We start from the raw sequence: 12,491 nt of genomic DNA on the forward strand, positions 1-12,491 counted from the left end.
CTAGTGTATGTGTGTATATATATGTATGTGTATGTGTGTGTGTGTGTGTGTGTGTGTGTATATACGTACATATATACATATACATATATATGTGTATCTATATATATACACACATACACACACACACACATATATATATTATTGATTTCAGAGAGGGAGAGGGAGAGGGAGAGAGAGAAACAGCAATGATGAGAACACTGATCAGCTGCCTCCTGCACTCCCCACACTGGGGATCAAGCCTGCAACCAAGGCATGTGCCCTGACCGGGAATCAAACCGTGCCCTCCTGATTCATAGGATGATGCTCAACCACTGAGCCACAATGGCCAGGCTACAATCCAGTCTGACACAATTATTATTTTTATTATATTTTATTGATTTTTTACAGTGAAGGGAGAGGGATAGAGAGTTGGAAACATTGATCAGCTGCCTCCTGCACACTCCCTACTGGGGATGTGCCCGCAACCAAGCTACATGCCCTTGACCGGAATCGAACCTGGGACCCTTCAGTCCACAGGCCGACGCTCTATCCACTGAGCCAAACTGGTTAGGGCCTGACACAATTATTTATAACCAAATGAGAAAGTCTACCTCAGAAATATAAAAAATGCCTAAGTAAGACCTAGAGACTATCAATCCACATAGTACAAAATGGTGGCCCACATGCTGAAAATACTTTATTTAAAATATAAAGTACTAAGTTAGAAAATTCCACAAAATCAGGATTTCCATGTTTGGGGGAAGGGGCAGACAAACAGAAGATATGGCAATAATGGGTCTGCATTCCTGAATTGGTAACACTGTTGGACATGAGGGTAGCCTTCATATGGAGCATGCTCTGGACAATTTGCCAGTACTCCCTAGCCCCATTTTTTTTTTTAAAGATATTCAAATTGATTTTAGAGCAAAAGGAAGGGAGAGGGAGAAACATCGATCAGCTGCCTCCTGCATGCCTCCTACCGGGGATGGAGCCCAGGATCAGGCAGGCAACCTTCAGGTGCATGGGGAGATGCCCAACCAACTGAGCCACACTGGCCAGGGTAAGCCCCACAAACCCATTCTGTGTTTCACTAATTTAATTACCTGACTAGTCTGATAAGCATGTGTTCCTAACCTAACCATGAGGCAGTCTCTACAGGGTTGCATACCATTCCTCTGGAGTGACTGCTCTAATTTACTTCAAAAGCCTCAAAAAAATTTAGCTTCCACCTACATAATTTGTATTCTGTATCTGTTGGTTGACCCACATTTACTAGCTAACTGGAGGCCTGGTGCACGAATTTGTGCATGGGTGGGGTCTGATCAGGCCAGGGGGAGGGGCCGAGGGAGGTTGGCTGGCTGCACTGCGATCGTCATAGCGATCGGTGGTGGTTCTAGTCGTTTGGCTTTCATATATATATACTAGTATCCCTGCGCACGAATCTGTGCGCCAGTAGCTGCCCCGCCCCCCTCCCCCCTCATAGCTTGCTGCCCTGCCCCCTGCTGTAGCTCTCCACCACCGGCTTGTAGCTCGCTGCCCCACCCTCCTGCTGATCCGTGATCCAGTTGTTACACGGTTGGTTGTTACGCTTCATGGCATAATGACCATTTGCATATTACATCTTTATTATATATAATAGGTTATGTAGAACTTGCATTATTTTGACCAATTTTTTTCAAACTGCAATGACATTTTATCGAATGGAGTAGGAGAGGAAAGATGAAAGAAGAGATGAACCTAAATGATTTAAGAACTCAAGTAATAAAAGGAATGCCAAGCACTTAGTATGGGCCAACATCAGGAGGCCCTCCGAGGGCAATATATGAAAATATTTCACACAGCTTTCCTCTAGGGGTAGGTGCTCTCAGCCTCATGCTATCCTTTTAACAAGCAAAGATTTCATCAAACCACTCCTCTGGTCTTGGTTCCTAACTAATTACAGGCATCCTCTTTTTTATTGAACTTCACAAATATAGTGTTTTTTACAAATTGAAGGCAAGACCCTCAACCATAATAAAAAAGATTACGACTCCCTTTACTGTAATACTTGCTTTATTGCAGTGGTCTGGAATCGAACTGGCAATATCTTCGGGGAATGCCCATAAACCCGACTTTAACTGCCCATTTTCCAAATCAACACTAACGTTTTACCCATTCTTTTAGTTCTCTTGCTTCTCCCAGTTACCATCCCCTTGGCTTTGAGAGTACTGAAAACTTTTACTGATCATTTCCCCAGCATGTCTTCCTGATACCAAAACATTCTGTTTTTTAAAAAAGGAAAATGGAGACAGAAGAAAATACCATGTAATTTCATTACTCAACCCCTTGGTTTCTATCCTGTTGGTTTATCTAATGTGTATAGATGAAAATTTTCAGCAAAACTGGACTCCTAAAACGTAACTTTTTTTAGTAATCCATTCTTCTATATCATTAAATTCTCAACTTTAGTAGGATGAAGACACCTACTGCTTATCACTTCTAATGTGCCAGGCTCAGCATTAAACACTTTATATACATTAAGTTTTAATCCTCACACAAACTTATATGTATCAGCACTTTACAAATGACCTTAGAACAGGGGTGGGCAACCTTTTTGTGAGTGCGTGCCAAAACCAGCAAAATCTCTGACTCAAAATTCTTCTGCGTGCCAACCCTAATTTTTTGAGAACATGTTACGCCTACTTGATATCTCTTAAGGTGTATGTATGTGAAGAACCTTGAAGAAATAATAAAATTCATTCGAGCGACAAAAACACAGCATATGATGATGAAAAATACATTTATTTTTTTAATGTATACATGTACACTGATAGTCCGACAGAAAACTTTGACTCCGTTTGATATTATCAGTGGGACTTTTGCTGCTGCATCACTGATGACAGAGATTTTACATCAGGTTTATATTTTGTGACCTTCAGAGATATGCACGAGCTACTACTTTCATCCGTCAGGCTACTCCTATTACAAGACTTAACAAAATTCATCACTGAGAACAAAGATTCACAAGCGTATGTGGATGAAACCAAAACACTGGTCGGATCTAGGAAGGCAGGGAGAGTTAAGGCAGAGGCATAGAAATTGCTCTTTCCCTCTCTCGTCAATTCATGTCTATGGTCTTTAAGATAACTTGTTATGTAAAATTATTTATTTATCTAAGATGCACCTACACTGAATTTATCTGAAAAATAAAAAAGTCGATATTAAGAAAAAATTGTAAATGGAAGATTATAAGAGAGGGTTTCGCGTGCCAGCAAAAGTTACTGGCGTGCCACGTTTGGCACGCATGCCAGGGGTTGCCCACCCCTGCCTTAGACTATGCATAGGGTTCCTTGAAATAAATAAGGTATTCTTGAAGGGGCAGATAATTGATGACACTATTTTCTCTTAAATTTATTTTTTTGTTTAAAGATGTAAGAAAAATATTAAATGCATGTATTATGAAATAACCAGCCTTTAAAAAGTGGTGTAATACCTGAGCAAGCCAGGAAGTCAGAGGAAAGATCATCTGATAAATGAACACAAACTGCAGGATCTAAGCATTTACCAACACACTTCAGCTTTACTCTGTTTCAACTGCTGGCTATGAATCTGTAGGAGGGAGACATTGATGTGAGAGAGAAACATCCATCCTCTGTACACGCCCTAACCGGGAATTGAACCAGTAACCTAATTCTTTTACTCCTATGCTTTATTTATGATAGTACAAAAATCAGTTTCTCATAGTTTTTGTCATGGCTTTTTATACTCCAAGCTGTTTGTGCATCCACCTACCCATATAATTATTAAAAATACTCTATAGTCCAGGCAGCATGGCTTGCTCAGTGGTTGAGCATCGACCTATGAACCAGGAGGTCATGGTTCAATTCCCATTCAGGGCACATGCCTGGGTTGTAGGCCGATCTCCAGAGTGGGGTGTGCAGGAGGCAGCTGATCAATGACTCTCTCTCATCATTGATGTTTCTATCTCTCTCTCCCTCTCCCTTCCTCTCTGAAATCAATAAATAATAATAATAATGATAAATAATAAAAGTACTCTATAAACTTTTGGAAATATAAAGTTCACCAAAAAACTAATCAAAGTATTTGGGAGGGGGTGGGGGATATTAAACTGAACCTCAGTAATAAATTTATTGATGTAGAATTGCTGGGCCACAGGATATACATTTTAAATTTTAAAGGTTTCTAAACACCAATCATGTGCCCCATTTCTCAGACCTTCACTGAGACAGTTTTATAATGTTTTATTTTTGCTAATTTGATAGCAAAAAAAAACACCACACCTTAAGGTGGCTTTGTTGTGCTGATCTTATTTCCTATGAGGTAATTAAAAATCTGACACTTGATTTTCTTTTTACTGATCTGCCTGTTCTGCCCATTTTTATCTTTAAGTATTCTCTCTGTATGAATTATTCCTCTCATACTACAAGTGTTTACCCCATTTACTTTTTATATGGTTTATGATATTTAACACCTAAAACTTAACTTGTATGTAGACAGTATCAATTTTCCCTTTATGATTTCTGTATCTGCTTTTATGCTAAAGGCCTTTCCTATTCCAAGATAAATATTCACTTTTCTCCTGGGACTTGGGGGGGGGGGGGGGTAATCCTCTCTTTAATCCACCCAGAATTTATTTTTGTGTAAGACAGAAAAGAAATGATTTTTAATCCTAGAGCCTACAAGCCAGATGGACATTCTGGTTAATAAATTACAGCTAACACACCAACTATTCAGTTAATATATTCCAGCCCAGGGCCATTCCCAATAGGAAAGTCTTTGATCACTATTCCATCACAAAACTAAGAGCAGTTCTCATCCCATACCTCCTAGGTCACATGCTATCTGTCCTTTGGGTCTGAAGACTCTTCCAAACCCATTGGCAAATGCTTTGAACTCTGATACCTTACCACTGTACTTACATCCAACTGGCCCAAGTCAAAGGACCGTCTGTTGCTACAGAAACATGCAGAAAGGACATTAGGGCGCCTTAATTTATTAGGACAACTAAGCTAAGCAACCTGATGCTCCAGAAGGAAACTGTCTAGGGCAGCAGTCACCAATCTTTCAGACCTCATGGACCACCAGTGGTCCGCCGACACCAGTTGGCGACCACTGGTCTAGGACATCCAGACAGAAACAAGGGTCAGAATATGATTCCAGAGATGAAAGACTCTTTGTCCCAAACCCACCTTCCACCTCTCAAACCTTTGAAGTCAAGCAGACCAGGGTTTGAATACAGTGGAGCCATGTATTAGCTTAAATGCTATGTTAGGATCATTGTTTAAATTCCATGATGATAAGTTCTCATCTGAAATAGAATGACACTACCACTTAGAACCTGGCACAAAGTAAATGGGTAGTACTACTAAATACCATGCATGAGATTTCCTTGAACTTATCAGCTTCACCACTACCAAGAAAATTATTCTCCATCTCCAGCTTTCCTTTAAAATTCATGTACCTCCGTTTCCTTCTCCTCCAAGAAAGAACCTGACAGAAACATACCAAATAGTGCCTCATTGCCATACTCCTTTAGTAGCTCCTTAATCACCTCTTATTTTCCTCCCTCCTGAATGCAGGTTTTCAAAAGCTCTAGAATTAGGCTGCCTCTTTCCTGACCACTTGTTCTTCCTCAATATCCCTGGAACCACTTCACCAGGCTTGTTACCTCCCATCTTTAAACCTATGTATGCATCTTTTCCACCTCTCCTAATAACTGAGGGAATCATCCTGGGTTTAAGCCTAATCCCTCTGGTTTCTGCCTGCCCCCATCCTCCATGGGCCTTTCCCCCAAGGCCGAAGGAGTTCATGTATGCTCCTCAATCTGTTAGAGCAGTGGTTCTCAACCTTCCTAATGCCGTGACCCTTTAATACAGTTCCTCATGTTGTGGTGACCCCCAACCATAAAATTATTTTCGTTGCTACTTCATAACTGCAATTTTGCTACTGTTATGAATCGTAATGTAAACATCTGATATGCAGGATGTATTTTCATTGTTACAAATTGAACATAATTAAAGCATAGTGATTAATCACAAAAGCAATATGTAATTATATATGTGTTTTCTGATGGTCTTAGGCAACCCCTGTGAAAGGGTTGTTCGACCCATAAAGGGGCTGCGACCCACAGGTTGGCGACCCACAGGTTGAGAACTGCTGTGTTAGAGCCTCCTGCCTTTAGGAGGATACAGAGCTCCCTCCTAAAATCTGTTTCCTCAATACACTCCCTGAAAGCCCATAGGCCTTGTAACATCCTTCTCTCCCTACTTCCAAAAAATAATAGTAGCTAGGTACTGTGTGTAGTAATAGTATACTGTGTGTAAGCACCTTACAGGTGCTTTCTAATGTAATCCTAGCAACCCTATGTAGTGTATGTTTTGCACCTTTTACAAAAGAAAAAACTGAGTCAAGGCATTGGCGGCTATATAAGCTGCCTGAAAAGCTATACTGACACAAACAGTCTAGGACAGCACAGAATCTTGAGAGAGACGGTGCGAGAGAAAAGAGGGAGGGGGAGAGAGGAAAAGAAAGGGAAAAAGAGGGTGAGGAAGAGTGAGAGAAAAGGGGAAAAAAAGGTCTAACTAGTTCTCTAATCCCCCAAGGAAGTGCTGACCGCTGCACTATTACCAACTCCAACTACACTGTCAGAGATCAGGCTTTAAATCACTAAATGCTTAGTTCACTAAGAAAGTCCTTCCTAGGAACTAAGTCAGCAATCATCCCTTCCTTCCCTTTGCTGAAAGCTTAATGCACCAAAGACCCATGAGTCTAACTCTGTTTTCTCCCTTTTATCTTTTCAAACTGCCAATCACCAAGAATGGACATTTTTGCCCATTCTTCTGTGAGTATCTATGTCCAGACCCCCTGCTAGGCACTGTGGATACAACAGTGAGCAAGAGGTAACACTGTCCTTGAATCAGGACAGTCTTCTGACTATGGGTCCTACTTCGCCCAACACTGTCCTACCCAGGGCAGCCACAACTGCTTTTCAGAAATGACAATCTCTTATCCCAGAACATCCCTGATGAAACTGCAACGGAACATGATACAGTGGAAGAGTGGGGAAACGGCTCAGCTATTAACTTGCCCTTAAGCAAGTAAGTTCTCTGTAGGGCTCATTTTCTCTTCTATTAAATGAGGGAGGTAAACTAAGGACCTAAAAAAAAAAAAAGTACATTTTATGATTCTTAGGCAAATGTTAAAGACCACACAAGAATAACAAAAGAACACCTGCATCACTTTAAAGCCAACTTCATCTCCCAGCCACAACCCAGTATAGTCTAACCTGCTAGCTATAAACTGCGTTTTCAGGTATATTACACATTGTCACATATGGGGGACAGATTGGTAGGAGGTAGCATGGTATAGTATAAAAACCCAGAGACTGCAAACGAGCAGTCTCCCCACATCCACTCCCCCCCCCTCCCCCCCCAAAGATTCTGCTTGGCTGGCACAGTAATTTGAGATTTCTGAGTCTGAATGCTTTTCTGAAGAGCACCATTCTAATGCACCAAAGACTCAGTCTCCAACACTCATTAACTCACACCAGCATGTTTCTCTCATTTACGTTAATTGCTTGGCCCCTTAAAGTAACTCCCATTTGCCCCACGAGTGCCTTATTCTCCTTTAATGAGAATTTTTAAAAAGTAAACGAAAGCCCTGACCACGTAGCTCAGTTGGTTAGAGCGTCCTCCTGATATACCAAGGTTGCAGGTCCGATCCCTGCTCAGGACACATACAATAATCAACCAATGAACGCATAAATGGAACAACAATCCATGTTTCTTTCTCTAAAACCAATCAATAAAAAAGTGAATGAAAAGCCACGTCTCACTTCCAGCTAATTTCCTCCTTCCCTATATAATTGAAAAGATTTCTGCCACTCATCCTTTCCTCCCACCATGACAATCCTAAACATCACACACAGGTAAGGCATTAAATTAAAAGGGTCAAATTGGCATACCGCTTTTTGCTTGATTTTTTTTTTTTTCCCCGAGAGCTTGGCTGGGGAAAGGCCACACATCTCTCTCTATTCGCCTCCTTCTCATCTTTCGTTCTGCTTAGGCAACACTGCCTAACAAAGCCATGTCCAGCGCAAGCAGAGTTCCTGCAGTCCTACCGTCATACGTTCGAAAAATGGCAAAACTCTCACCCCTCTTTGGGCGGCTTCTTTCTCCAAGGCTAGACCATCTTTCCTGAGTTTCCTGTTCACTCCTTTTTCCTCCCCATAACCCAACATTCTGTACACCGTCCGTGCTTAAGCGCATCATTGCCATTTTTGTCTGTGTGTGTCTGAAACGATACTGTTTTTTTTTTCCTGCCCTCCTTTCCTAATAACTGGCCCCGTGCTGGGCTCGGACTGGCCTGCAAGTCTGGCCAAACTGCGCCAATGCGGCTGTGCTTCCGAGGCCGGGCTCCCAGCAGAGCCAAGTGCTCAATGAACAGTCCCGGAACGGAACGAGCTCCTTCGGGCTCCTCGGCGTGACTGTCACCCTATTTGCCTTGCTTTCTTCCTCAGCCCGCGCCCAGGAGCGCTCACACACACCCACCCACAGGTCGGCGCAAGCGTCCCAAGCCTGGGTTTCTTGCATGACTGGGCCGGGGTCTCGTTTCCTCTCTGCCACTCCTCAGCCTCCCGGTTCCGCAAAGAACAAGTTACACAGAGCTCTCGTATCCACTGAGGGCCGAGCTTCCAGACCAGTCCTCCCGCCCCAAACGCGCCCGCACTCTCACCCGGACTCCCCGGCGGTTCGCCGTGCGGCTGGGGCCCAGGGGCGCCGCCGTCGAGGATGGCGAAGGCCTCGTCGTTCTCGATGCCCGCAATCTCGCTCTCCTGCTGCGCCAAGAAGGCCGCGGCCGGGTCTTCTTCGCCGGCCACTCCGTTCCCCAGAGCGGGGCCGCCGGGAGTGCCGGCAGGGGCGCCGAACGGATCAAGTTCAGCCATGGCGGGCAGTTCAACCGCACAGACACCGACGCTGAGACACACCGACAAACCCACCGACACCGCGCCCGGCAGCAGCCTCTGTGGCGGCGACTACGCTCGGAGGACAAGCTGGAGGAGTGAGAAGGCGGAAGCGGAAATCCTGCCCCCATATCCGGTTGGTCTAGACGAGGTTGGCGAGCCGAAAAGGTAACAACCAATCAGAGGATGGCAATCGCTCAAGAGCTACCCAATCAGCAGAAGGAGGGGCGGGCCCCCGAGGAAAACTCGTGACTTGAGGTGCTCGGGGGAGGGGAGTGGGGCGTGAGAGCTATAAGCCCCGCGGGCTCGAGAAAGGCGGAAGTAGCGCTTGACTTAAAGCAGCCATTGAGACTTCACCGGCCTGGTGCCGACTCCTCGGAGGGGACGCTAGTGCTGTACCCGGCGTGAGGTGAAGTCAGGACGGCGATGATACTAGACAGAACCTTCTGGAGCTGTTACATTCTGTAGCGATCACCTGGCTCATAAGGAAACTGAGGCCTCTGTGTGGGAAGGGAGGCCGTGGTCCTGGCTCCTCCATAATGGCACTAGCCACAACGCTTATATGTACACACCTTTCCCAGCGAGGGACTTGTTTTTGAAGTTCCGTCCGTGTTTTAAACCAGGGACATGTTTATTACCTGGTTAATCTTGTCTACACCATAGGAACGATATGGAGGGGTTCCAGTTTGTCATGCTCATGTAGAGGAGGGAAGCTCACGCAGCAGCCTGCACTCCTCTACCACCACCCTAGAGGGGAAGAATCGAACACCGACCGCACGGAGGCCAAAGATGTCTCCGGAAGTAGTCGGCAAGGGACAAGAAGCTGGTTTTTAAAAATATACATGCGTTTTTTGTTTTTATTTAAAGGTAACAAAGCTATTATACGCCAAGAAGCTAAATGACAGAGACTAGTCACGTGCCTCTCCTTGGGAAACCTGTGAGAGGTGAGATGGAGGGGAGGAGAGGCAGGGGGTGGTGCTGTGCTCTGGGAAGTGATTTGGCTCGATAATGGAAGAATCAGGTAAAGTACATGCATTCACTGGTATGTAGTTGAAGAAAGTGTGGTGTAGTCAAATCGTGGAGGGCTTGAGTGCCCAGGTGAGGATTATTCCTGAATTGCAGAGGCTTCGAGGAGCCTTTGCAGGACTTGAAACAGGCAATGACTTGGTGAGAACCTTGTTCTGGAGCAGTGGTTCTCAGCCTTGGCTGCACATTAGAATCACCTGGGAATCTTTTTAAAATCCTGATTTCTGGGCCTCATCCTCCGGAAATTCTGTTTCTTTGTTACTAAGGTTGTGGCCCCACCCCATAACAAAAACACAGAATTTCCAGAGGATGAGGCCCAGAAATCAGGATTTTAAAAAGATTCCCAGGTGATTCTAATGTGCAGCCAAGGCTGAGAACCACTGCTCTAGGTATTCTTCTGCTGCGTGCAGGTCTGAGGGCCAGTCCTCCTTGAGTTTCTCCATCCTTCTCACAAGTCTGATGTGGCTTCTATAAACCCCTGGCTGTAAGAATTCTGTTAAGATCATCTTCCATTGGCTATTCTGGTTGATTTTTCTACAATATAGTTTTAATTCTAGTTCTGGGCTGGGAGGAAGCCAGTTGCAGCTTCCACCTACTCTGCCACCATCTTTAAAAACTCCTAGTGTCCATGGCCAGGTAACTCAGTATGTTAGACCATCATTCCAAAAAGCCAAATTTGTGGATTCAATCCCTGGTCAGGGCACAGTGTTTGTGAAATAAATAAATATGACTAATAGTTATTGAGCATGCTAAGTACATTCACAACCATTAAAATCCCATTCTATCTCTGAAAAGCAATTATTAGCTACACTTTTTTTCCTCAAGTAATTTAATTACCTTATTCAAAATTACAATGTTACTAAGTATAATTAATATAGGATTATATGACTACATATTCAATACCTTTTCCAAACAGAGCTGTTTCTTTATTCCTATTGAAATGAAAACACTGGACATCAGAGATTTCTCAGATCAGCCCTGAAATGTAATTAGTCAGAGAATAGAGGAATGACAAGCAGTAGGAAAAACAGGCCTACAGAAGTGATGTGATGAAAATTTTCAGAACAATCTGGCTAGTGGAATTCTTGAGAGAAAGAATATACATTGATAGCTTAGAGTTTCATGGTCCACAACCATGAAACCCATTGAGCCATTTCCTTGCTCATTCTACCTTATTATGGAAGCAGCTACAAAAGTAGAAATTATTTCCAGTTTTGCAATGACTTGATCAAATATTCAGGATAGTGTGAGTGTGAAAGGTTTTTCTTCCTAACCAACGATCATTTGACCCAATGAAAATATAAGCATAGAGTTGAAATCTAGACTCTCATGAGACAATGGTAAAACAGTTATTTGAGTCATTCTTGTTCAGATACATTTTGTAAGAACCATACAATCTCAATGGTTTTCAAAAACAAAGTTTTCTTTCTTCTTCATGTCATATGTCTATTACAGGTCAGCTGATGCTCTGCTCTATGTCATCTTCATTCCAAGACCAAGACTTATGGATCAGCCTGAATTATACATTTTAGTCATTATAGCAGACAGGAAACAAAAAATAACCAAGCATGTAAAGACAAAACATACTCAGAAACATTCTCAGGGATAGACATAGTAGAAAGCCCAGGGGATTCAGATAATGGAGTTACCAGGCCTAGACCTTAACATCGCTATGATTAATGAGTTCAAACAAAAGCAAATGAGGATTTCAGCAGCTTGAAAATTTGAGAACTAAAATTTACAGTAGCTAATATTAAGAATTCAATGGATAAATTTTAATAATGGATTAGACATAGCTGAAAAGAGAATTAGTGAACCAGGAGATAGAGCAGAAAAATATCCAGGTTGAAACACAGAATCAAAAAGCTGAAAAAAAACACAGAAAAGAGCATTAAAAAAACACATAGGGTCCCTAACCAGTTTTGCTCAGTGGATAGAGTGTCGGCCTGCGGACTCAAGGGTCCCAGGTTCGATTCCGGTCAAGGGCATGTACCTTGGTTTCGGGCATATCCCCAGTAGGGAGTGTGCAGGAGGCAGCTGATCGATGTTTCTAACTCTCTATCCCTCTCTCTTCCTTTCTGTAAAAATTCAATAAAATATATTAAAACACACACAACACATATGGGATATGAAGAATACAATTTATAAACATGTAATTTTAGCTAGGAGAGGAGAAAGAGAATGATGCAATGTTAGGAGAGAAAGTAGCTAAGAATTTCCCAAAATTGATGAAATAAATCAAGCTTAATATTTAAGAATCACCATAAATTCCAAGCAATATAAAACATACCCTCCCTAAAGAATATTTAAGAAATCTGTGTCTCTTGTGCACTTTTAAATTGGCATCTAAATTTTTTCATAATAATTAGTTGCCAGGGATATAATTTCTAATATATTGTAAACTAGTGGCCTGGTGCATGAAATTCATGCACAGAGGTGGGGGGGTATCCCTCAGCCTCACCTGCACCCTCTCCAATCTGGGACATCCCTCTCACAATCCGGGACCGCTGGCTCCTAACTGCTC

The 12,491-nt window shown here is 43.0% G+C and overlaps 1 protein-coding gene across 5 annotated transcripts in view; it reads right to left on the bottom strand.

Moving 5' to 3' along the window:
- CLTA (clathrin, light chain A) overlaps positions 1-9,122 on the bottom strand; it is a 42,548-nt gene extending 33,426 nt beyond the window's left edge. For all 5 annotated transcript variants that reach the window (XM_014531467.1, XM_005883958.2, XM_005883957.2 and 2 more), the window contains exon 1: positions 8,713-9,122. In XM_014531467.1, coding sequence (XP_014386953.1) covers positions 8,713-8,923 — 211 coding nt within the window. In that variant the 5' untranslated portion in view covers positions 8,924-9,122. The remainder of the gene's footprint in view (positions 1-8,712) is intronic.
- Between the last annotated feature and the right edge of the window lie 3,369 nt (positions 9,123-12,491).

The sequence above is a fragment of the Myotis brandtii genome, unplaced genomic scaffold (genome assembly GCF_000412655.1).
Source record: "Myotis brandtii unplaced genomic scaffold, ASM41265v1 scaffold806, whole genome shotgun sequence".
NCBI lineage: Eukaryota > Metazoa > Chordata > Mammalia > Chiroptera > Vespertilionidae > Myotis > Myotis brandtii.